Below are 27,293 nucleotides of genomic sequence, written 5' to 3'. Positions count from 1 at the left end.
TAATGATTTTTGGCATAAAAGAAAAATAAAATTTTTTGACCCATACAATGTTTTTTTGGCTATTGCTTAAAATATACCCCAGCAATTCAAGTTTTGTGGTCCAGGAACACACATGATATCCAAGATATATATACTTTTTTTGTCATTTTTTTTTGTCATAACAGAACAAATGTTTTATTTAATTTCATAATATCAAACTGTATATATATATATATATATATATATATATATGAAAACGAAAGCAAAATAAATAATAATTAAAATTATATATATTTAACAATCTTATGCAGTATTTCAACAGAGTTTGGACCAGTGCATGCAACTGCTGGACAGAAGCGGGTCACAGGTTACAGACAGCAGACTGACAGGGTGCTTCATTCTAGCGAGTCTGTCTTCAGTTATTTAGACTCAACAGAGAGGAGCCAACAGCTTCCCGATTGGCTAGAGAGAGAGCTTTTGAGGCAAGAACCCAGAAGACACACTCTTACCCTGGGAGATGTTGCTAAACTCAGCATGCGTCAACGCTACAGAGCAGATCCTGCCAGCACCCTCTATGGGCTCAAGGTACAAGTCAAAGGGTCACGCTTGTGCAGCGTCGGCTGCTTGACTGCATATCCCAGCAATAATATTCCACCTAGATTGAATGGCAAACTTGCCACATCATCATGCCAAGGTATGCAAATAAAACAATTAAAAAAAAACAATTGACGTGACATTCAGCCAAGTATGGTGACCCATACTCAGAATTCGTGCTCTGCATTTAACCCATCCGAAGTGCACACACACAGCAGTGAACACACACACGGAGCAGTGGGCAGCCATTTATGCTGCGGCGCCCGGGGAGCAGTTGGGGGTTCGATGCCTTGCTCAAGGGCACCTAAGTCGTGATATTGCCGGCCCAAGATTCGAACCCACAACTCTAGGGTTAGGAGTCAAACTCTCTAATCACTAGGCCACAACTCCCCCACTCAAATGTTATAATGATATGAGGAGGTTGGGCAGCTGAACTGAGGTACTCCTCCTCAATCCGTAATATTGCATTTTAAATAAGAGTCTAATGCAATGCTTTAATATAAAAAAAAAAAAAATTATTTAAATTTATATTAACTCATATATTTAACCCCACCCCCTCCTCAACAGACTCTGCCCCTCCCACTATTCTAATCTTGTTGTTTAGCATTTTTCAAACTCGTTGTTCTAACTGACCCATAAACAGACCATATAGCACCAACTTAAGGTATGTTACAAGGTGTAACGTTACGTATCTTTTAATATCTGCTCTTAACCATATCATATGTTGTGTAGACAAGCCATTTATTCTTCATTAAGCATTTTTTTTTATGTGGATATAACAATTGCCATTTTAGTCAGACTTCTTTCAATCACCTGTCCTCAGGGTGTCAGTGGAGTATAATGGATTACAAAACCAAATCATGAACCTTTGCTTGAAATGACATTTTGAATCTAGTACAGAATCCATTAATTCATTAGCTGGATGACCTTTGGATGGGTAACCATTGCAGAGTAATTTGTCATGACTACCGATCGGATGAAATGACACAGTAGAGATGCATCATTTATTTCAACAGAGTGCTTGAACTTGCACCCTTGTAAGCAAATCAATTACTTTTTCCTTATCAAGCCCAGAATTGTTTGTGCTGGAGGTAATTTGCCATCTGACTGCACACTGAAATGGGCTTGAAAGTTATAATCTGTATTTATCACTGTAGAAGAGCAAATAACTACAAGAAGGGACACTGCTAACTATCTTTCAGTAGTGTGACAGTATCTCAGCTGTTTTTAGTAAATTGAAATGTTCATGTTGCTGTTTAATGCTGTCAGCCTAATTGTTTTTGTGGCAAATATATTATCATCAATTCCTAGGCCAACCGGAGAGGTTAATTTACTTTGGGTTCCCTCTACAATGTCCTATGTTTTTTTAGAATGATGATTTTTAATTTGTGAGTAAATTAAGGTCTGTGATTACTTGAAGAAACTTTTCAGCCTCGAACTTGAATTTTGAAACAGCTGTTTTTTTGTTTTGTTTATTAACTTAAAAATAGTTCACACAAAACATTTAAGTAGCTGAAATTTTAGTCACCCTCAGGCCATCCAATATGTAGATGAATATGTTTCTTTATAAGGACATAGATAAATGTATTGTTATGTTATTTGCACAGCAATGAATAATTTAATATAATAGAATTACTGTAATATACTTTTACATATAAACACTATAAAATCCATTGTAAGTTCAAAAAGAAATACTGTGTGTGTGTATTTCATCATCATATTACAGCCTATAATTTCTTTTTTCATGGTGGATGGTTTGACTGGCATGTAATCTTTTTGATTCTTGCAGACAGCAGTCTGTCGAAGCAATTGGCTTTTGCTCCACAACATAATTAAAGGGCATCATTTTGTAACAAAGTCATTTCAATTTCAAGTGAATTCATTAATGTAAGGAGCAGAACGTGACAGCAGCAGCCTGCCGAAAACCAGCAGCTGTTTCATTTTTTGACGTGCTGGAAGGTGCTTTTTGATCATCCAACAAATGTCAAACATCACTTGTCGATTTATACTGTTGAATTATCATCCACCATCGATGTTCTTCTCTGTTTATCCTCTCTGTAGTTCTCAAACAGAGTTAATACATTTTCCTTCAAACTCACATGTTGTGTAAGGATTAAATTTACTTTTACTTTCCAATATAGATTGAGCAGATGGTGTCCATTCATGATCTAAAGCACATTAAACTGGCTTATGATGTAAGTATTCAAAATATTTGGATTACTTAGAAATCTCAAATAACTTTACAAAAAGTGTTTTTTCTTAATTATGTTCTCTTGTGCAGGAGTTTGCAAAGGCTGGCATTTATATGCTGGATTATGAAGAATTCCAGTCTGTTGTGAAAAAATGCCCAGGATTGAAATCAGTTGTAAGTATGATTGCAACCACTGCCTTTCTATGATGAATTATCTTTTTTGCTGTCTGCAAAATAATGTACTGAGAGAGTTTAGATTTATTCAGTTATAAATTGTTGCTGATGTAAAAGGATTAATGGAGGCCCAAGGCCTAAAATCTTTATCATATGATTGTACAATCTTTCTTCTTTCACTGACTTCCCACCCATTTCTTTGGCCTAACACTTTTCGAAATGTCACAGAACGATTGTCAAATTCAGCAGCTATTCATGAAGATCGATTACACTGGCGATGGCAGAATCGAGTGGGTATGAATAATTCACTGTTTCCCCTTTAAATCTCAAACTTGCTCTCATTTAATAAATGAAGAGATGATTTGTTAAATGCAGTTGAGTTTTTGCAGTTGAAAAACCTTTGAGCAAGTTGTCAAAATGGGTCTAATTCACTATACAGTCATATTTGTCTATAAAAACTGCGTACCAACATTATCAAATAGTAATCATGACTGAAGTTAAGTTCACACTTCAGGTGATTTCTATTTTCCAAAAATGTAACTTGGAATGAATACAAACCAGTATTATATTTTTATGATATTAATATTAAAATATTATATTATTCTTTTAGTCACAAATATGTGCGATTGCGTGGTAGTGAATGGGACTCCTTTAAAATTCTTAACGTACTTCCATACCAAATTCTATTAAAATCTATTTAAGTGTTTGTCACTTTCTTTTAGCATGAGTTCTGCACATACATCTACCTGGAGAATAAAGAGAAGGAAGAGACTGTGCGTCGCAGTAAGATGGCAGCCTTCGTATTACCAGCTATCGTCAAGCCTCTAAACCGCGGGGAGCCTGTTCTGAGAATCCACTTCCCTCCTAATGGCACCGTTGTGACTCTTAGAGAAGATGGGGTTGTTAGTTTTTGGACCCCCAGGCTTTATTTGAAGAACAAGAAGAATGTGTTTGTGGGTTACTTTTCTATTCTGTCTGGATTCTTTGTATTTGTTTACTTCACATGTAATGAGAATCTGCATTTTTTTATTTATTATATTAATCCCCTATTTTGGTTGATTTCTTTTCTATTTCTCTATGCAGCCTGACAGATCCATTGGTCGAAAACCAAAATGGGCCACTGATTTTGTGCCAATGCCAGAGTATAATAAACTCATTATTGGAACAGGGTAAGCTTCTCAAAAATAAATGTATTTTCACATACCAATCTTTATTATGTACTGTATGGTACATAACTTTCTAAGGAAGATTTTTTTGCCCTTGGCATGCTAGTTTAAATGAAGTAAATTTGCTGATGCTGTTATGCAAAGCAGCTTACAGTTATTACAGGCACAATTCCCTGGGGACTGCTCTGCTAGACAAGTACAACATATGTAACTTTATAGTGATCTTAGGAAAAACTTTCTGATTTTACAACAGCAACATCTGATCTCAGCCTCAGCTAGTCTAAACAGCATCTCTTTCCCCACTTTACAGATCCAGAGAGATTCAGTTTTATGAGCTTTCCACTTTGGAGCCTTGCTGTCAGTTGAGTGTACTAGAAACTGTGCCTTTAAACCTGGATTACTGGTGAGCAGTGTTTTATCTTTGTTCAATGTTATCAGATATGATTTTAGTTATTATCTGAAACAATTAATTAGCTGCACATTCACAATTTAACATGATGTTTTATAACATATTACACAAGAAATAAGGTTTGAAATAATAAAGGTATGTTATGTTGGCTCATGCATTTTTTATTTTTTTGCAATGAAATATTTAAGAACAAGAACACGGGACTTTTTTTTGATGATACTTCCATGTTTGCTTTTCTTGCAATTGAAAATATAAAAATATACTCTTGTTTTGTCAGCTCTACTGGCCCAGATGAATGTATCATTGTATATGGTGATACTCAAGTAAGTAAATGAATGTAGTCCAGCACATGTATTTTATATAATATAATGTATGTGTTTGATCACAAAGCTTTTGGCGCTCTAGGGCTGTGTGAACATCCTACTAATGAAATCGGTCAGGGAGAAACTGAGGTAAACAAGATTTTTTAATAATACTCATTTTGCATGTGCAGTTTTGTAAAACAAAATTACAAGAGTAAATCATGCAGACATCTCCTAATTTTCATAATTTAATGAATAAATTCATTAGTAAACGGATGCTGTTCTCTGGAGAGCTGTTTACAAAGATATGTGAACGATAACTGACATGCTAAAAATATTTAATGACCTTGCTTACTGTGTATGATACTTACCTTATTTACAGTCTAGGCCATAAAAATACATGTTTATTCTATAATTACAACATAAGGAAAAAACAGACCCATTTTTGATTCATGTTTTACATTTTTTTTCTACATTTATGCCCTAGATTATGGAAAAGATTGCCGCAGGTTGACAACGTGCCAAACATAAGCATTGACCATGCAGTTCAATCTCCAGAAATAACATATATCAGATGGAAATTCCACCAAGACTGGGTGTCAAAGGTTAAATGTTTATTATGATTATAATGTTAGTATTAGTAGAATTAGTAGTATTTTAATGTAATCTCTTACAGGGGACATGCATATACATTGAAATTAACTGTAAACATTCAATTCAAAATGCATTAGTGCATTGAGAGATGATGGATAATGCAGAATTTTTAAGGAATTCTTGTTTTTATATATATAATTATCTCTTTTCTGTAAAAGATAAAACAAGGGTCTAAAATGTTGCATTATTTTATTATCATTTCAGGTGAAATATTTTCAAAGCATACCTGCCATTGTATCCTCATCAATGCATGAAGACTCTGCTCTTGTTATAGGTAACATTTAAAAGTTACTTCTGTTGTTGTTCTTTTTGCAGTACAGTGGGATAATGTGATTATTTTTTTCTTTCTCATTTATTAGGGTTATATGTCACCCCAAATTCAAAAAGGATGAGAAATTATGTTTTTTTAATACAATTAAGCCTATTTTTAAGGAGTAATCAGTTTTGTTTTTTGTTTTTTTGATTGTGACATTATGATAGTGAAGCACATTCTTTTCCTGATTATTATAATGTCACGTAATGAGAATCATAATTAAAAAATAATGAGAAATACAAGCAAAAGAAAACATACAGGCACACTGTGATATTAAGAAAAGTGGTCGAAATATGTTTAGATGAATTAAAATAATGTCATGGAGTAATAAATCTTAATGATCCTAAAAAAAATGATTAATTTTATTCATGCAAAATTTAAGTTAACATTTTTTTTACTGTTGATTTTATGGTGAAAAGGGTTTGGAATCTGTCAGCTGTGATCTGTTTGAGTGGATATGTATGTATGGATGCTTGACAGTCTGTTTTTAATTAGGAAGCATTCATCCATCAACCTACATGCAAGAGCAGATGAGAGAGAAGACAGAAGCATGTGGAGAGGGAAAATCTACAAAAGTGGCACAGAGGGCAACCAGCAATCAAACTATCTTCACTGTTCCTAAAGGAGTCATGACCTTTGACTTCTGTAAGAATCGAAATCTTTTGGTCACCGGTGGGATGGACAAGCTGTTGCGCATGTGGATGCCATACGTCCCTAGGTGTGCCTTATATCCTAATGATATCTTCTTCATTAACTGGCATATTTCTGATTCCAGTTCTTTTAACCCTTATGTTGTGTTCCAGTTATTTTGGCCCGGAGAGGTCCTATAGTTAATCTTAATGTTAATGAACCAAAACTTAATGACTTTGCTCACACCGGTTTTTACAAATCCCCCTTTTTGTTTCCCTACCTTTTTACACTTCTTGTGTTCCCAGTCAAAAATGATCATCCCAAAAAATTGCTTGTAAATCTCTTATTATGGTCTTTAATCAAAAATCTTGATTAAATTAAATCTTCAATTAGCACATGTTTTATATTTATTTTTGGAACATGATTCATCAAAGGCCTCAATGATCTAAGCTTATGGAGCAGGGTTGCCAGGGGGGGGGGGGGGGGGGGGGCGGAAAGTAGACCAAGTAATAATAATAATATTTAGTTAATAATTAATATTAATATTTTAAAATAATCATATTTAGCAAGACTGTTATTCACCTCAGTTTGTCAGTGACTATGAAAACAAGGTGACAAAAGATTGAATTCAAGATTTGGTGATAATAAAGCATAAAGAGAGATTTGCAAGGCCATTTTTAAAAAGCTGGTAATTTTTGACCGGGGTAAACCAAATTATACAGTACAAAGGTTAACTATCTTAAACAGTTTTTATTCTCCTGGACAACTGTTTTTCTGTTCTTTAAGTGTATATAATATACACAGATAATACTGATTTTCTATGCCAGGCTAGTTATTTTACATTTTGAAATGGCAGAAAACCAACCGGGATTTTGAAAGGTCACACTGCCCCTGTTTCCTACCTCTGTATCGCCTCAGAAGATGGGCACATTTTCTCAGTCTCCACAGACAATACCGCAAAGGTGAGAAAATAACTCATTACTCAAGTCACATCTGGATTTTTTTAAATTTGAAAATTTCTCGATCTAAAAAACCCAGGCATTAAACTAAGCTGCGGTGTTTTTCTGGATGTTCATAATCAGAAAAACCAAATGCAGTGTAGCACCACTGATTATCTATTAACTTGTCTGTTCATTTACTCACCCTCATATTGTTCTAAACCCATATGACATTCTTTTATCTATATCCCAAACACAAAAGGGGAATTTCAAAGCATATTCATATCACTCCTGTCAGTAATGAAAGTGAATAGGGATGGAGGCTGAAAAAAGAACTTGTGAAGGTGAAAGTTTACTAAACAACAGTTATTTTATGACTGTTGTTTATTAGTAAATGAATCAGACTGATCCGTTGGTCTTTTCATCATGCAAAGCTATTCATAAGACTTGCAATATGGACCACTTTTATGGTACTTCTATGATGCTGTTTGAATTCTTTTCACAGCTTGACAGCCCCATTCCTCATTTACTTTTATTATTTTGCAAACAGTGGGCAGGATCTTGTTTAAAATTCTCCTTGTATGTTTGACGTTAGAAAGAGCTTCATACAGGTTTGAGACATAACATGAGAGTGAGTAAATGACGACAGAGTTTCCATTTTCTGTGAAATATCCCTTTAATCAGAGAAACAGAGCAGTGCAACATAAATATGAAAATATATTCTTTTTGCATGATGATACTATTATTTTTCTTTTAGATATGGCATATTAAGGATCAGACATGTCTGTTTACTGCACATCCAAAAGCAAGTCAGATCCAGGGAGAATTATCTGCATGCCTCTACTCTTCAGCTGTGAAGGGGCTTTACATTGCCTCAGATTCCCTGGCCTTACTATCCCTTCAGACAAAGTATGTTATATAAAGAATATTTCAATGCTTGTTAAGGTATTATTTGTCTGTGAGGTGTTAAGTTATCTGTATATTTAATTAGATTTATCATCACACCATTCAGCATCATTTGACATGCATTTTGGATCAGTTCTCCTTCCATATTCCATCTGTTGTAGACCACAGCCTAAAGGCAATCAGACTGTGTCCCATAAAGAGCCAGTGTTGTGCTGCGGATACAGTGAGGAGTTTAGGCAGGTGGTGAGCTGCTCTGAGGGCTCGGTGAGTGGTTTTGAGAAACACATTTTTCATAATCATATGTTGATCTTATAAAACTGACACAATGTGTTTCAAGGTGATTGAATAATTAGTAAAATAGTAAAGATACATTACCTTTGAAAAGTTTGGTGTTTAATGTTTTCTTGCTTGATCACCAAGGCTGCATTTATTTGATCAAAAATACTGTCAAAATAATAATATTGTGAAATATTGCAATTTAAAGTTACTGTTTTTCATTTGAATATATCTTAAAATGCAATATTTGTTCCTGCACTTTTCAGCAGTCATTACTCTAGTCTTTAGTGTCACATGATCCTTCAGAAATCATTTTAATTTGTTGATTTGGTGCTCAAGAAATATTTCTTATTATCAGTGTTGAAAAGAGTTGCTACTTAATATTTTCATGGAAATTGTGATCATTTTTCAGGATACAAAGTTCAAAAGAACAGCATTTATTTGATGTAGAAATATTTTGTAATTATGTAAAGGTTTCAGTGAGTCTTTACTGAAGAAAAGTATTGATTTCTTACCCTAAACCAAAAATAACAAACCTTGCAAGTAGTTTATACGACTTTTGTGATGTATTCCATTTCTTATAAAGCCATTTGATTGCTTTGCATGAGGAACAAAATTTATGGGTATGGATTTGTTTGACTTTGACGTTAACAAACTGAATCAGGATATTTTAACGTGTTATTGTAAGTAGGCAAGTTTCCTTGAACATTCATTTTTGGTTTAGAAGATGAATAATAATAAATAATACATTTTCATTTATATTGACAACTATGAGCTGTTAGGTATGGAGGACCAAACCTCAATGAACATAAATAAATAAATATACAAAGAAGAATAATAAAATAATACAAAATAAAGGTAAAAAGAATAAAAAATTCATTTACAAATAAATACAGAAAAAAGGGGGGGGGGGGGTAATAAGACAAAAATTCATTTAGGACTAAATTAAATAAAAAATGAACTTTATTTGTATTATTTTATTTTCCTATAATATAAAGTTTATATAAATATAAAGTTTATTTGTTTTTAATTTCTGCAAATTTGGTCTTTGTCATGGAAATTCTAATTCAATAACAATTTGTAGAGACTGAGAATGAAAAACCAAACAGAGTTTTGTCTTTGTATTGTTTTAATTCTCTGCAGAGAATGATCTGGTTTACACACAGCTTGAGTCTGTGTGCAAAGAGATAACACACAGACTCACAGTCCACTTTTTATAGAATGTAAAAGATACTTTGAAGGACAGACTAGGACCTTTGAGCCAATCATGTTGCTCAGTGCACATCACCTTATAACTCATGTACATCTCATGCACCTCTCCCTGGTACGGACTGTCTCAGAACTAATTGTTCCTGGTACATGGTTCCTCTTTAGAAGTTGTTTTTCAGCCTCAAAAAGTTACGTGCACAGGTTACACAAAATAACTCAATATCCCTATGGACTATATATACTACCTTGATCATTGTATGTTAAAAAGATACCTAAATGAGATTAATGCAATCAATGCCAAATTAACAAAACGAAACATTTCCATAACAGTCTTCCATAGGAAAGCAACAGTCTCTCTTGTCTAAAAGTAGTTTTTTAACATATTTACTTGAATTCAGGTTGTCAAAGTCTGGGATGTGGAAACTGGTGCTCAAGTGTTTGAGTATGGATGTGCTCACGGAGAATCAGCAATTACCTGCATGGCATTTGACCCTAGCGGAAGGAGGTTGTTACAGCTAAATATTTTATATGACATTGCAAAATATAAATGTTTTGCTGTATTATTTTGCATTCTGTTTTTATTTTTACCTGCAGGCTAGTGACTGGTGGGAGAGACGGCTGTCATAAGATGTGGAACTTCAACAATGGCCAGTGTGTTAAGATTCTCTGCAGAGGTCAATAATGCCTCCTAGATCTTAATGTGCATTTGATTGATTTTCTTTGCTCTTGAGTATGACTGATTATTCGGAGTGTTGTAGATATTATCTCACACTTCCTGTAAAGCTGTTGTGAAGCAAAGAGCCTTGCGTTGTTTTCCGCAGATGGAAGATGTGCTGAGATTTGTGACTGCTCCTATCTGACACTGCACAGGAATGCGTGAGTCTCTGCTGACTGCCAGCCCCATAATCTTCATGGATATTATGCCCCTGATTTTTTGGCTGATTCGCTCTTTTATTTGTTTTGGCAGATTTGTGATTTCTGTCGGTTGGGGCCGCAGGATTGACATTTACTTGGTGAGTATAAAGTGACCACCAGCCTGCTTCCCTCAAGACCTTATTTTATATCAGCATAATTCCCCAGATGGCTCTCATAAAATGGTTGACTGCCATGACCTGTTTCTTCCCTCTGGTACTCTCGCCTTTATTGCTGTTCACTCCATTTCCATATTTCATTTACTTCAGCATTCCACCCTCCTCGAAAGTGCTGGAGTGCTGTTTGGTGTGGTTTATTCCTTCATTCCCTTCTGACAGTCCATTATTCCATCTTTTACAAGAGCTTTTGTTCTCTTTAGAAAAGAGAATCTAAGCTTTGTCTGAAAACATATCTTAAATACATGACTATATCACCAATGGAGAATACATATTTAATTTTGATTCAAAATTTCCCCATCATCTCTTGTCAATTCTGTATTAAGTGTTCAGGGTCTTTGATTCATTCATTTTGTTTCAATGTTAGAGAGATATTTGATATGAAATGTAAAACAGATCCCTCTGTAGCTCTATAAACTGTTACATTTAAAGGAATACTCCACCCCAAAATGAAAATTTTGTTATTAATCATGTCGTTTGCATGTAGATGCAAACTTCTGCAAATGAAAAATTAGATCAATTCCATTGACAACAAAATACTTTCAAATAATTAAAAGTTACATTTACTGTCATGTCTTATACAATAATAGACCATTTATTTACTTTCTCAGTTACACAGTTAAAACAGATCAAATCAAGCAATGTGTGATTAGAAATTTAACATGTTGGTCAGATGGCCCCTATATATCTGAAAGGACCATTCTTGACCAGATTAAGCTTCAGTATGCACAAAATTTAACACCGGTTATTTGACTGAATTCAAGAGACTGTGAACAGAACTGATTTTTAGTTTTAAAACTAAACACGTTGTTTATTTTTTGATGCTTTTGGCAGGACTCCAAAGAGGAAACTCAGTTCATTCAGAGACCAAAACCTTCATGGCAGGATGATGTGGTATTATCATCTTCTACAACATGCAGTTCACTCATGTCTACATGCATGATGTTTGAATCCTCCTCAAATATACAGGGGGACATTGGGTAATGTGTTGAATGTCTGACACAGAGAAATGGGCACAAAGAAGATATCCTGTGCGTTGCTCACTGCACGCCACATCTCCTGGCCACTGGCAGCTACGACGGGGAGATCATTGTATGGAATGTAGTTTCTGGACGTATACAGTGTCGCTTCCAGACACCTCAGTCTCAAAAGAGCAACGGTACTCATAGTATGTCAATATTTCTGTGAATTTTCAGTGAATAATTATGACAGTTCTGCTGATTTTCAATTAAATCTATCGTATGAAAACTTGGAATAAAGTGCACAAGTCTTATAGACATAATAGACTTAGATTTTTAAGTGAAATATCCATTTAAAGAAACAGTTCACCCAAAAATGAAAATGTACTCACCCTTAGTCCATCCAAAATGTAGAGTTTGTTTCTTCATTGGAACAAATTTAGAGAAATTTTGCATTGCATCACTTGCACAATGGGTCCACTGCAGTGAATGGGTGCCGTCAAAATGAGGGTCCAAACAGCTGATAAAAACATTACAATAATTCACAAGTAAGCCACACAATTAACGTGAATTAATGTCTTGTAAATCGTAAAGCTGCATGTTTACAATAAACAAATGTATCAAGATATTTTTAACCTCAAACTATTGCTTCTAGCTAAGATATAAGATGAGCCATAATATTGCTTTCTTTAGTAAAAAAAAAAAAACAAGTAGAAAAATACACAGCGATCAAACATCATTTAAAAGTGAAAACAATACAAAACAGTTCATCATACAGGATATGGACCTTTTCACTAGAAGAAGTGTTTTGGTTCAAAGCCGATGTAGAATAAAAATTATATTAAACAAATATGGATTTGTTATATACTCTGATTTTGACGGCACCCATTCACTCCAGAGGACCCACAGGTGAGAAAGTGATGCAATCTTAAATTACTCCATATCTGTTCTGAGGAAGAAACAAAGTAATCTGCATCTTGGAAGCCTGAGGGTGAGTCAGTTTTCAGTCAATTTAAATTTTGGGGTGAACTGTACCTTTTAAGAGTGAGAAGGCTTTCCATTTGTGCTTGCGAATGTTTTCAGGTGTTGTAAAATGCAAGAGGACCTTATGTGTTGTTTATTTTTTTACTGCATACAATAGTTCGAAACACAAGTGTGCTGAGCCTCATCTTCCTAAAGACAAGGGCATTTGTTCCTGAATTGTCCTCTTCTGCTTGGCTTGTATCCTCAGGGTCTCAAGGTAAACCAGTCTCTGTGATGAATAAAATAACAAAGAAATAAATCAGTTTATATATGCAGAGCTTCTGAAAGATTGAACTAAACATATTTAATTTCCATGAAAGGTAATGTTAATTTCTGGAGTGTTCTGAATGGCGGGAAGTTCATCACATCTTTTCAGGCTGTAAATATCATGTATATTATTTTTCCTCAAGTTTGATTATAAATTCAGTGTCAACAGAATGAAGCAAAGGTTCTAATTAAAGCTATCTTCTTTTCAAGTCTCTACTTCAGCAGCAGATTGCGAAACTAGCTTTAACGCAGGATGACAGCATGCTTTTTACAGCCGATCATGTCGGCTTCATCTATGTTTACCATGTCAAGCAATACGCACTGGGACCCGAACAAAACCCTCCTAAAAGTAAGGCCAGTCCTCATTTTATCTGCGTCACTCAAAGTATGATTTTTAATGTTTATATTGAGCCTTTATGTGGTTTTATTCATTTCTAGAGATTAACTTTTGGCGTGCGCATATCAGCAGCATCACTAGGTTGGTTCAATAAGTGAAAAAACAAAACACCACAAGAACATAACAGCTATACTATTATTTTCTTTAAATTTTTTGTTTAATATTTGCTATTTAAACAAAAAAGATATCTCATTTACATAATTTATTCCCCTCAAGCATGAAGATATTTGACAAGGACCAGTTTTTGCTTACCTCCTCATTGGACTGCTCAGTTCGGCTGTGGAGTATCCATGGGGAATTTATAGGTACATCTAATAACTTGCATAGATATGTCTTTTTACATAAACTATATGGCATCAAACCAATTTGTGCTTTTTGAAAGATTTAATTTTAAAACTATTGGCTTTAATAGGGTATGTCCTCTGTCCTCATCAACCGAATGATGTTTGTTTCTGAATTAAATGGTTGTGGCGTGTGCATTCTTAAACCAATGCGTACTATACGAAATACCGTGTTAACCTAGTTTATTCATTGGTGCTGCAATACCGCTGCTTAAAATACAATATGAAACATACAGCATAACCACAGTGGATTACAGAATGATTATTTTTTGTGAATCAAAAACAAGAAGCATAACTCGTAGTGTGTTCCAACTCCCGAATGAATTATGCTATTGAACAGGTTCTATTTCTACCTTTTATTCAATTATGGAAAAATTATTTTACATTATTCAGTCCCAAGGTGTAAAATCCACACAATTGTGAATTTCGAGAGAGATGTAAGTTGGACCATCGCTACACTTTTGACAATAAATAATGGACATTCTTCACCCATTCTTCAGAGGTTTTTAATTTTCGAGGTAGCTTCACAAGACATAAGCTGTACATGCTTATTCACTAAAAACAACCAAGTCATCAAAGTGATTCATTCAAGAATCAAATGACCATCTAAACTACCCTAATTTCACAGGTACATTTGGACAAGAAGAAAGTTGGAGCATCAACACACCATCTTCCTGGAAGCACCCTGCTGTTCCCTACGAGATTCTCATAGATCCCTTAAGTATGCCATCTCATCCCGTACTGGATATAGAAATCAATCTGTCAGATGTCTCGGACTCTGACAAAACTGAAAACATAAACTGTGAGGTAAGATATTTGGATGAAGCTTTGTGTAGTTGTTTCATACAGCTCTGTTTTCCCCACTAATGGCTCAGGTGGTGTTACCGAGATGAAAATCTGGCTTCTAAAACACTCCTAATGTGCTCTTAATTGCAGTTGGATGTCCTCATCGAGGAGAGTGACCCTCCATCAATCCTCAATGATAAAGATATCGAAGATGGAACAAACAACTCATGGTCTCTGTCTGAGCCTGGCAGGAGGTTAGTATTATTTCATGAAAGCCAAAAAAAAGAATAAAAACACAGCTAAATGTAAACTACTCCAATTTTTTGGATCACAGGCAACGCCATGCAATACTAAAACATGGCAACAGAATGAGTCTCAAGGACTACAACACTTTGAAGAACTCGGACCTTATAGTTACCCCAGCAACATGTAAAAGACCAGATCTTTCCCTCAGAAATATTGATTCATTCGTATCCAACGATGCAGAAGAGTAGTCACTTCGAAGTCAATGAAAGATGAGGACTAGAACGAGGCCTAATAAATTACATTATAGTGATATCAAAGGAGTGGAAAGTAGTTTTTTCCAATAGCTATGACCTCATGGTTTAAAAGACATGCATTTTCAATGTTTATTTACATTTTCAGAGTTTTTTCTTCTTCTGATGCTTAAAGTTAATTAGTTTGCAATTCTGTCATCATTTACTCACCCTCATGCCATCACATGCATAAAACTGGCATTTTTGTCTATACAATAAACATCACTAGGGTCCTAAACATACTTTTTACATGGTTTATCTTTTGTGTTCCAAAGAAAAAAAAAGTCATAGAGGTTTGAAACAACATGAGGATGAATAACTATCCCTTTTAAGAGATTCTTGTGAAAACTGTGGAATAGAAAGTTTAGGTGTTTATTTTATCATGATTTCAAACTTGCAGCAAAAGTTTTAGGCAGGACACAAAGGAACAAACATCAATTCTCTGCATCAACAAATTTCACAAAGACAGCGGGTGCGTTTCCACCTGCACATATCACTGTCAGTATGTGCTATAAATAAACTGTGAATTTAACATGACATATCCTATTGAACGCACAGCGAAAATAAAGTGGAACAGTCAAGCGTAAAGCAGCAGCTCTTGTACATCCATTTGTGATAATGCAAGCTTTCACTTTGTTTAGAGGCACAGTTTCAGTATGAACTTTCTTTTAGTAAACTGTCAATACAGTAGCTGTTATTTTGCTGTTCTCTCTGCATTTTTGTTGACAGCTATTACATCTATTAATTTCTTAAAGCATTTTTTTCTATATATATTTTATTAATTTTTCTTGTTTTGTTTTTGGAACTGCTTTCATAGTCAGACTTTATTTGGACAGCTTTGAGACCAAACAGAAACTGTGGAGAAAAACAGTGGAGTTTTAAGGATTTCAAGATGCTACATGAAGGTGACCTAAAAGTGCACAAAAATCATATTACTCTGAACATAAGAAAGTTTTATACGTGTATATTAACATGAAATATAATAAACAAAAAACTTTATCAGTTTATATGACTGAATAATGCACCAGCAACCACGTTATATGCAATCCAGCCATACTGCGTTACCAATATAATATGCTGTTAAATACTGGCTTGGCTGTTATTTGCTTCATTTTGAACAAAATCAGTATATTCCATAGTCACATTTTCTGGGCTTTTTTTGTTGTGTGGCTTGAATGTTTTCATCAATTCAGTCTCCTCACAAATGTTGTTGAATGCCGGGAGAATTGTAGAAAAAATATATGTAATACTAATGCAAACAAATGCTAATATAATTGAATTCATTGTAAATGGGGGTTAATAACATGCTTACTAAATTAATTACTTTAAAAATCCTGGTTTGTGATTAAAAAACTAAAATATAAATTAAAATCTGTAAATTAAATGGCAATCAATTGATAATTAATTTTACAGATGCTTAAATATATTTAGAACTGGATTACGAAAGAGAGAAATGTCTCGCAGTAAAAAGGAAAGATTTTTTAAAAGCATTTCAAAGTTGAGTGATGACATAGACAGCTAACACCACCCCCCTGTGGCTGCTCGGACATAGAAATCAATGGTGATTACAAATAAGGTTATTCTGAGATGTGTCTCCCACCGTGATATGTGTTTGTGAAGCTTTTAGACTTTCTTCACCTGTAATTTCTGCTTGATCTGAGCGCTGTGTATGGCAGGTTACTGATCAAGTGTGCATTTATCATCCACACTTGTGTATCTTCAACACACACTCTGACCTTGTCCATGTCCATGGCATTGATATGACAGTAACTGTCACACTGAGAGAAAAAGTTCGCAATATATATTAAAACATATCTATATAAACAGTCTACTTAAGTGCATTACGAAAGTATACCATGGTTTTTCACAGGGATGTGTTAAAATTCTATATTATTTTGTCTAAATAAATTAATAAAATGTAAAAAACTAAATACATTTTAAAAAGGATGCTCATTTTGAGATTTGCTAAAGATTACATTTAACAGAATAGTCTATTACTATCTTTCTAAAGATTAAGTGAGCATCATTTTTGTATTTTACACATTTTCCTCATCATTTTTATGAGTTATTTTTCAAAATATCTATATAGTTTGTATTAATTTTAGTTTGAGTTGTTTTAGAAAATCAAGTTAAAACAATGCTATTTTTAGTGTTATTTCCTTCAGTTTTCATTTGAAATGTTTTCTGTTTTAGTAATTTTGTTACATGCTTTTGTCATTTTGATGCTTATTATTTTATATTTCCAGGCCTACATTTCTATTTTTTATTTAGCTCAGTTTTTTTAATCTAATATTTCTATTAAATAAAAAAATTTAGTTTATTTTAATAAACAATGTTTTTAATATTTGTAGTTTTAGTTGACAACAGTTAAAAAATTAAGTAAAATAAATAAAAATGCTGCTTTGGAAATTGCCTAAAATAAAATACTGTTAAATTTATTTATATATATATATATATATATATATATATATATATATATATATATATATATATATATATATATTTCAGCTAATATTTATTTTATTTCAAGAAGGGATTTTTTTTCTTTTCTACTTAATAACCCTGGTGAACATAGATTACAGCAAGGTAAAAATATACATGTAAAAATAAAGTAAATGAGCATGTACAATTAAATGATACATAACCATTATGTGCATACCTAGTTACTGACAATAAATTCTTTACATTAACTATAGTATTCCGTTAAATACAACACACAACCATTTATGAGAATACATTTCTAGTCAGTTTAGGAACTTGAAAGTATTGCAGCACTTCTGATATTACAGTCTTCTTAGGATGAATTACTGTGTTGTTGCATTCCTCATTTATAAGGCGCTTTGGATAAAAGCTTCTGCTTAATGAATAAATGCAAAAGCAGACACTATTTATAGTCAGTTGTAAGAGACTGATGGCTGAAATCTGACTGTGTAACTGCATGCGTTCCATTATAATGTATAAAACAATGCCTCCCTGTGCTGTAAAGAGCCTTGCAGAGCATGATTGTTCCAAATAAGACGTGATATTTGATGAAGAAAATGAGAGAGAAAACTTATTCTTACTCTATTCTTATACTCCTCCATAATAATCATGTAGCTTTGTATTTTGGCTGACAGCTCCTCAAACATTTAATTCTCCGTATGGACTCCTGGTATCTGTTTTGCACAGGCTTACCCAGGCTCTGTTGAATAAAACAGAAGACTTTAATACACCACTGTTTGTAAGCATGAATGCATTTGTTTGGTGTGCAGTACACAGCAACCAATTAGCGCTCTTCCTAAAGTGCAACAGAGGGGTTTTGAAAGCTACACAAATGACTTCAATCGAAATGCATGGCATCCCAACGCCACGAGCTGTCAAGACAGCGCGAGTCAATTAAAACACAAAACTGCGGCCGCACATCAAACTGAGCAAAATGAAACCTATCGCGGTGTACGAGTCCGGTTACCTCAGAGAGAACACAAAATCAATTTGTCGTGGCTAGGATTGAATGTGTTTGAAGACAAATGACTCACATGTATTTCTTCCAGCTTGTTAATGTACGTCTGCTCCCTCTTCGTACAGCCAGTTCTTTGTGCCATGTAAAAGCTCAAGAGAACGCCTGATGGTCCTGGAGAGAAGCAAAAAAAAGCGTTTGTTTTCAGCGTCATTCAGATTTGTTTTCCTTTCAGCTGCAGAGCTCATATGAACTACTAACTAACTGAAATGAATGCGAGTTTTTTTCATTTATGCATGAACTGAAAATGGCCTTCAGAGATTCCGCAATCAGGAACAGGATTCTGAAACATGAAAACATTAACGAACGCTATGAATAAATCACCGTCTGTTGAGAACAGTCCCTGTGAGCTAAATACATTACATGTCACTCTAAAGGTAATGCTGTGTTAACTATCTAGGAAAAGCTACACGGAAGATACATTACTTGAGCATTTCTAAATATCTGATAGGGACCCTCCAGCTTGTGTTTGTAGTAATAGACATTCTCCTCGCCTGCATTTTTAGCTTTCTCATGGCAGTCTTGCTGTATCATTTTGCTCTGTCAGGAAAGAAGAAGAGGAATTTAAGTGAGTGCCAGATGGTGAGAATGACTGATGGCTTTCTGAATAGCTTTGATATTCAGAAATCTACCAGAATGCCTTTATTCATGTTTATGGCTTCATGTACTGTCAACATACCAAAATCACACTTCTAAGGCTAACTAAATATCTATCACAGCTTTTGAATCGTCATTTCAGATTTACTGAAACAATCTCATGCTAAAAGACAGCTATGTTTCTTTTGTTTTCATCACTAAAACAAGTTATTTTTACTTAAAGTCTGAGACTGATAGTAAAAGTGCTCTTGTTTAGATTTTTCGAATTTAATACAACTTAATGAATTATACATTTGATTATTAATATAATTTGACAGAAAAGTTAAACTGATAGGTATTGCACAATGGCTTAGTATTTTAGATTTTTAATTTAAACTTAAGCTTTTCTGTTTAGATTTTAGTATTTTTAAGGTTCACGATCTGTACTAACGTTCCAAAATTTCACCTATTAAATAAGAAATGTTTACTTTTATTGCATTAATCAAACATGTTTATTTCAAATAAACACTGTTCTTCAAAGTTTGTTTATCAAAGAATCCTTAAATGTTGAAATTGTTAAAAACATTTATTGAGCATCAAATCGGCTTATAATAATGATTTCTGAAGTATCATGTGACACTTAAGACTGGAGTAATGACTTGAAAAATCAGCTGAAAATTCAGCTTTGCCATCTCAGGAATATATATATATATATATATATATATATATATATATATAAAATGATTTCACAATATCACTGTATTGTATTTTTGGTCAAATAAATACAGTCTAAATGTGGGCATTAAAGGCTTTTGATGTACAATAGTACATGCCAGTTTTTTTTTTTTTATTCGTTTAGCAACCTATAAATGTTAATTGTTCTTTAATATTATTTGTAACATTTCTATCTCACTTTATCATAAAATTATTTTTTAGGAAAACTTAAAACTTTATTTAAGGTTTAATTTAGATTTAAAATGCCAGATTTTCAGACTTTTAGACTTGATGCATAAACAAATGTTTAGTCAACAGTACCTCTTTCTCCATGTAAGTGCTGTTGTGATCCTTTGGTATATGCTGGCTAAATATCTCCTCATTGGGCAGAACAACTTGCTTGACCTTCATGGCTTTTTTAGCATTGGGGTGTGATCGTTTAGTTCTCCATAGATCTGTGAAGAACAGACAATGTCAATTAGCATAATGGTACAACAGTCAGTCAAACTGACAGAATGCATATTAAGATGTTTTACAAGATGTGACATGAATAACAATGTTTTTACATAAACTAGATACATATCAATAAGCCTATTTGATATGCACATACAAAGCAAAATGAATTAAGAAAGCAGTAAGTGAGAGATGTACTGTAGCTTACTTACACTTAGTTCAACTGTTTGAATCTGCTCTTTTGAGGGGACACTGCTTTTGGCAGGTTTTCTTTGTCTACCGAGATCTGAGTATTTGCCTCCTGTATCTTGTCGTAGAAATGACAGATCCAGGGAGCTGATAGGGAGCGTTTCTACACAATTATGTTACTGCATCACAACAAGGAGCCAATTGCCCACGATCAAACTCATAGAAACTATGAGACTATGAGATATATACAGTACGGACCAAAAGTTTGGACACACCTTCTTATTCAAAGAGTTTTCTTTATTTTCATGACTATGAAAATTGTAGATTCACACTGAAGGCATCAAAACTATGAATTAACACATGTGGAATTATACATGGAATTATATACATAACAAAAAAGTGTGAAACAACTGAAAATATGTCATATTCTAGGTTCTTCAAAGTAGCCACCTTTTGCTTTGATTACTGCTTTGCACACTCTTGGCATTCTCTTGATGAGCTTCAAGAGGTAGTCACCAGAAATGGTCTTCCAACAGTCTTGAAGGAGTTCCCCGAGAGATGCTTAGCACTTGTTGGCCCTTTTGCCTTCTGTCTGCGGTCCAGCTCACCCCTAAACCATCTCGATTTGGTTCAGGTCCGGTGACTGTGGAGGCCAGGTCATCTGGCGCAGCACCCCATCACTTTCCTTCTTGGTCAAATAGCCCTTGATGCCTTCAGTGTGACTCTACAATTTTCATAGTCATGAAAATAAAGAAAACTGTTTGAATGAGAAGGTGTGTCCAAACTTTTGGTCTGTACTGTATATGTTAGGCAAGCTATAGTATTATAAACTAATACTTTTTTTTCATCCCCACACCCATTTCATCACTAAAAGCTTGAGTATAGCTGTTCAGTAATGATGTCAATTTGTAGAGCGCCCTGGAAAGCTAATTCAGTTCAGTTCCCTCTGGAATTTCTAATGGGTTTCTAGAATAGCGGTTTTCGATTTTTAGGCAAATTGATGTACGTGGCTGCATTAGCTGAAAAGACTTTCCTGGTTAACATAATATTTTGAAAACTCTTGCCTCGAATGTGTTTAAGGCTGTCGTGTGTGAGTTATAGTCATAGCACTCCTTATTAAAAAAAAATAAATAAAATATATTTACTGATATAATCTTTTTACGTAAAAAAAAATCAATAGAGTATCACATCTTTTATACATATTTTCGTTAATGTTTAATGAAAAATATCTACAATAAAAACATGCTTTACAACATAAGTTACAGAATTGTACTTTAATTTGGAGCTGTTGCGTCCTAGTTATAGTTTTTATACAGCTGTCCTTAGATAATATTTAAATATTATGTTTGGGGTACACTGAAAATAGTAAGATTTATTGACTGATTTTCTTGACGTTTACTTGTATAACCATTTTACTTAAAAAAAATCAATTTAATATTTTATACAGCATCCCTTTGTTGATGACTGAATATCATCAAAGAAAGAAAATATCATTAAAGGGACTGTAAGTAGGAATTACTCCCATCTAGTGGTGAAATTGTATTTTGCATTCAAACTAATTTTGCTCTCCAGCGCCTCGCTTTTTCAAATGCGCGTTGCATCTACGGTAGGCGATATGTACCAAAAAGCTTTGACATGATGTCTTCTAATAGCACTTCGTTTTGGCGACGATGTTTTCTTCTCCTGTGGCGCGGCATATGTATGGTCCATAATAAGAATGCAATCCAGACTTTTAAACTTGCCGGTGCAGTTTCAAGCGCCTCTCACTGCTCTGCACCTGCGTTTCTGGCTCTGACCGAAAACGCGTTGTGGAAACGTGTTGGCTTAGTACTTTTTGTCCCTCTCTGCTATTATAGTTTTGCAAGATGGCGGAACTACATGGAAGCCTCCGTTGACCTACCCGTCCCATGTATATAAAGATAATAAATTCTTCATTTACGAGGATTAGTTTAAACATTGGCATAGGTATTTGTACACCATTGAGGGCATATTTATGAATAAAAATATTGATTTTAGATAATAAAATACCTAAAAAGTTACTTATTGTCCCTTTAATAAAAAGATGAAAATAATTACATGACATTATTTGGCTTTTATTTGGTTATTACACTCACGATTATGAAACAAGCACAATACCCACCTCTATGTCAACATCATCAGAGCCATAATGCCTGCAAATCTCATTTATTTCTGTGGTTTCACATAGCATTAATTCACATTCAAATTATGATTTCAGTATCATTAGTATGCCGCAATATAAACACTACTGTGGCCTGAAGGGAAACCCCTTGATTCTCACCGATCTTCGCCTCAGGAAAGGGCAGTGATATCAAATCTAAATAAAAAGATTCCACAACAAAAGGCTTGCTCTTGTAAAACGTGATAATTTTGGCTGACGGAAAGGAATGATTCCTGCCAAATATCTTGTAACAGTTTGAAGTAAGAGGTGCATTAGTATGGGAGATGCAGAGTACAGCCTGTGCACGTAGATCGTGTATAATATTAAACCAAATGAAAACAGAAGCACGTTTCCCTGGGCTTGGTTCTGATACAAAGTACAGTAGCGAGCTGAGCTTACGATATGCCTTGATCTGCTTCACTGGTCCGGGACAGAGAAACAGGGATTGGGATAGCATCTGTAATGGTGAAGTCTCACACTCTGAATGCAGGAGAGAGCATGGAAAAAAATGGGGGAAAAAATAATTTTCATGCAGGAAAAGCATTTGCATTTTTTTTTTAACAATTATTTTTCTTCAGCAAGAACTTTCAAATTGATCAAGTAACAGAAAATGAATTAAGAATTGACAAAATATTTTATTTCAAATAAATGTTGTTTTGAAATTTTTGTTCAGTGAATAGAAAAAAAAGATTTCCACAACAATACAAACAGCAGTTTTCAAAATAGCAAATAGATGTATTAAATTGTAATATTTTACAACATATTTTTTTTATGTTTTTGATCAAATAAAGCCTTGGTGAGAATAATCTTAAATAATAATCTAAAAAAAAAATTAACTTATAGGTTTACCAGACACACCCACAGTCTATTACTGCTTAAGCAACCAAAAGCCCCACCACAAATTCATGCCATTGGAATGAATTTGAGTGAGTTTTGCAGTGTAGGGCTAGTTGGGATACTGGGATACAGAGCAATTTCCCCAACCAACCTTTGAATGGTTTACTTAGTTGCATATTCAAATTGGAAAGCTAATTGAAAAATTAAACATTATTACACCCTTCCGCTTTAAATGATCCACACTATGCTGTTTGTTACTACTTACTTGTAACGCACAACCTCTGGCCACTGCTTCATCTGTATTCAGTGTACAGTAGTGCTAACATCCTTTTTGAAGAATTGACTTATCTCGGCCTTTACAGCAGGGATCCGTGTGGCTCCCCCTATAATCTCCACAGCACTGATGTCCTGAAGCCACACTTGAGCCTGTTCTACAGGTGTCATCAATGGAACCATCACTCTCTCGATCAGGTCGGCGTATAACAACTCAAATTTGGCCCTGTGTGGAAGAGGGCCATATTTGATATTTGATATAATAAAAAAATATTATTTGTGAAATTTGCTAGAATGTAAAAACCATAGACTGTATAAAAACATGGACATAGTGTCCGTGACGCCACCAGTGGACTCCTGAAGAGTGTTTTTGAAGCTTAAAGTGTGCAGAGCGGGCCGTCACTATCTTGGCAGTGCATCACCGCGTGACTCTCCCGGACAATCAAAAATGGGCAAAAAGGTTGAGCTGGTTGCTGAAGCCACACCCACCTAGCTCGACCGCGGTGACAGCAGCGGCAATCCACCTGTCACTCAAATGACCATGCCCTTGATTATGCAGAACTTTGAGGATTAATATAATTTAAATGGATGAGTTATAAAAAAAAATTCACCCCCCTCACAGTTGTCATGAAGGGCAAAATTAGCTGTATAGACCAAAATCATTTTTTGCACCAGGCTGTAAATGTTTTTTTCTGCTGTAAAGTTGGGCATTTTAACATGTGGACTCCCTTTTGCAGCCAGCCTCAAGCGGCCAGTCGATGAATAACAGTTTTAATCACTTCCTTATTGGCTTCACGAGAGAGAGCGGGAGGTTGCCACTCGGTAAAAACCAATACTGATGAGCTGAGATATATATGTGCGTTATGCATAGGATTGTTAAACCGATAAAAAGCTGATCTAAAAAATTCTATATTTTTTTTATACATTTTGAATATAACTAAATAAAACATCAAAAACAAAATATATATTGTTTACAACGCTACTCGTGTGCAGTATGAAAAATATATGTTCATTTTAAAGTCTGCTAAATATTAAATTTTAGAGTGTTAATAAATATATTTTTAGTGTTTATACAATAAGATTTAAATAAGCATTAGACCCAAAGGAAATAAAAATGTAAAATCACTAAAAAAATTTACATGCACATTTAGGATACATTTACACAAAGACTGTACTAAAAACGGCATTTTTTTTTTTAGTTTTGTTATCAAAATGATTCCCGTTTACATAAATCTGCAAAAACAACTAAAAAAAAGCATTATTATGTATGCCAAGACAGTAGTTGTCGATGCCATTTTTAAAGAAACACTACATGTTTTCAAAGATTTGCATTTTCAGGCCCCCAAAACAGTGTTGTGTAAATGAATGGCAAAAATGCTTAAAATGTTTTCCCATTTTTAGTTGCAAAGTGTTGTGTAAACACTCCTTTAAATACTAAACAAACAAAAAAAATTGTTTTTACTTTTTTTTTACAAAACTTTTATCAGCCAATAACTGATATGGTACAGATATATTGTGCATTAACAATTCATAGCTCTAAATAACACTAGTCACATACCTGTTCATTTCACCACACACGTCTTTATTGTCCATAAAGCACTCAATGTTAAGGAGAATGTCTGTGGAGTTGCTTCTCATTGGTTTTTTTGATTTTCTCACACATTCTTGTGTCAGTCGCAACAATTCAAAACTTAAATTCAGCCCAGAAGTATTCCACCAGCCTCTGATCAAAGTCTTTCCCTCCCAAATAAGGATCAAAGGCGGTCGACAGCACCTGCAAAATACAGAGCATTTACTGATGTGCATGAAAATGCTAAGTCGGTGATCTACACGAGCATCTGACTTTGACTGAGACTAACCTCATCTTTGCCTTTGTTGAAAGCACAAACAGACACCTGGAGAGCTGAGTGGCCCATGTCCACAACTGCCACAATCTTTGGATTCTCATCACAGCCTGGAAGATCTTCCTTGTATTTGCCATAGTTTAACGCCACTGGAATGATAAATGACACTGTCAACATTGCTTCGCATGTGGCAAAGGCACTGTTGTTGTAAGTTTCATTAATTCAAAAGATACCTGCAGTGCTGTCATTCATTAGCTTCAGGCAGTTCTAGCCGGCAATCTTGGCAGCATCCAGCACAGACCTCCTTTCTGAATCAGTGAAGAATGAAGGGATCTATACGTGACAAAATCATTTGTATGGCCAAAGAAATGACACAAACAAACAACCCATCGGATTGATTGCATGCACATTTGTGGTTTATGTCCAAATTAAAAAGGTCCTCGTTAAAAGGTACTGCTGTATGAAAATAAAGCAAGGCCTTTTCTCTAAAATATCATGATGACAAGATTAAAATGACTGTAATACATTATTAGCACTATAAATAATTTTAGGAGAATTTCTAATTAACTAAAAGCCTCTATTTCTGGTACATGTCCCTGGTATCCATTAAATATCATGAAAATAAATTATTTCTTGCAATATTCACAGGTTCAGTGCAAAGACGTACAGAGATGACACACTCAACCAATTTATTCAGCAGATTAACTTCTGCAGTGTCTTTCAGTTTGGTCAACAACACAGCCATGACCTGCTCGATGGGGAAATGGTGCTCCTGGTCAAGGTACATGACCTGATCAAGACAATGAAAGTCACAATCGTATTTTTTAATCCAAAAAAAATAACATGACAGTTCACCCAAATATGAAAAAATCAGAAAGCATATGCACTGTCTGGCCATCTAATATGTAGATGAGTTTTAACAATACGTAGTTTTAACTTTAAACCTTCACTTCTGGACAAAATACAAGTCCATAAATAATAATGATTCATCCAATTAAAAAGTTAATTTCTTGTCCTATCACAACAAAATCTGTGCATATTTCTATCCTGATTCAGAGGAGTCAAAATTTCCCTGGAGAAAGCATAATTATGGATAAAGGACTAATATTTTACCTGGATGCAATAGTCTGATGTTAAAAAAAACATGGACTGGAGTGATGTCAATTACTAGTGGATTATTGTGATGATTTTATTAGCTGTTTGGACTCTCAATCTGATGACACCCATTCACTACAGAGGAGATTTGTGAGAAAGTTACAGTATTCAATGGGGGTGACCGTGATTTCACCAAGTACAACATATTCCTGGATCAACATCCTTGTTGATCCTGGAACAACATTCCAGTCAACCAATCAGAACTGAGGGATAACTTTTCAGAAAATATCTGTTTTAGGCTTACGATCAGGGTTAGGTGCTTCTACACCCTTGTTAATCTTAAATGATCCTTATGGGACTAATGAACATAGTGTTTACATTGATTCCAACCTTCCCATCATTCAGTAGGTCTCTGCAGAGCAAAAGTGGGCGTTTATGACCTTGTGGGTGTTTTCAAACTGCCCGGTGTTTTTAAATCATGCAAATCAAAATGATGCCC

At 34.5% G+C, this 27,293-nt stretch overlaps 1 protein-coding gene, 1 long non-coding RNA gene and 1 pseudogene across 3 annotated transcripts; 1 reads left to right on the top strand and 2 right to left on the bottom strand.

The window, feature by feature from the left end:
- Nucleotides 1-1,190: 1,190 nt before the first annotated feature.
- LOC132108383 (WD repeat-containing protein on Y chromosome-like) lies at nucleotides 1,191-15,292 on the top strand. 2 transcript variants are annotated; one of them, XM_059515089.1, is made up of 29 exons: nucleotides 1,191-1,237; nucleotides 2,715-2,768; nucleotides 2,855-2,938; nucleotides 3,167-3,232; nucleotides 3,661-3,891; nucleotides 4,022-4,107; nucleotides 4,415-4,507; nucleotides 4,791-4,836; nucleotides 4,919-4,965; nucleotides 5,303-5,420; nucleotides 5,674-5,743; nucleotides 6,278-6,500; nucleotides 7,269-7,374; nucleotides 8,108-8,259; nucleotides 8,418-8,520; nucleotides 10,140-10,246; nucleotides 10,336-10,415; nucleotides 10,563-10,617; nucleotides 10,709-10,754; nucleotides 11,664-11,723; nucleotides 11,835-11,997; nucleotides 12,930-13,028; nucleotides 13,132-13,190; nucleotides 13,289-13,427; nucleotides 13,517-13,556; nucleotides 13,692-13,780; nucleotides 14,445-14,623; nucleotides 14,753-14,856; nucleotides 14,937-15,292. In XM_059515089.1, exons 2-29 carry the CDS (start codon nucleotides 2,724-2,726, stop codon nucleotides 15,094-15,096), a joined length of 2,850 nt encoding a protein of 949 aa, XP_059371072.1. In that variant the 5' UTR covers nucleotides 1,191-1,237; nucleotides 2,715-2,723; the 3' UTR covers nucleotides 15,097-15,292. The 2 variants fall into 2 exon arrangements, with proteins under 2 accessions (XP_059371072.1, XP_059371073.1); XM_059515090.1 differs by having other exon boundaries at nucleotides 11,835-11,988; nucleotides 14,937-15,290.
- Nucleotides 15,293-16,159: 867 nt separating this feature from the next.
- Nucleotides 16,160-26,486, bottom strand: LOC132107591 (heat shock protein 105 kDa-like; annotated as a pseudogene).
- Nucleotides 22,735-23,247, bottom strand: LOC132107856 (uncharacterized). Its single transcript, XR_009424365.1, has 2 exons — nucleotides 23,145-23,247; nucleotides 22,735-22,958 (listed from the first exon to the last, which is right to left on the bottom strand). It is a non-coding gene; the product is annotated as an uncharacterized LOC132107856 (long non-coding RNA).
- Nucleotides 26,487-27,293: the final 807 nt, after the last annotated feature.

This window comes from Carassius carassius, chromosome 28 (assembly GCF_963082965.1).
Source record: "Carassius carassius chromosome 28, fCarCar2.1, whole genome shotgun sequence".
In the NCBI taxonomy this organism is placed as follows: domain Eukaryota; kingdom Metazoa; phylum Chordata; class Actinopteri; order Cypriniformes; family Cyprinidae; genus Carassius; species Carassius carassius.
Note: the sequence above shows the minus strand (reverse complement) of the source record. Positions and strands in the feature narration are given on the sequence as shown.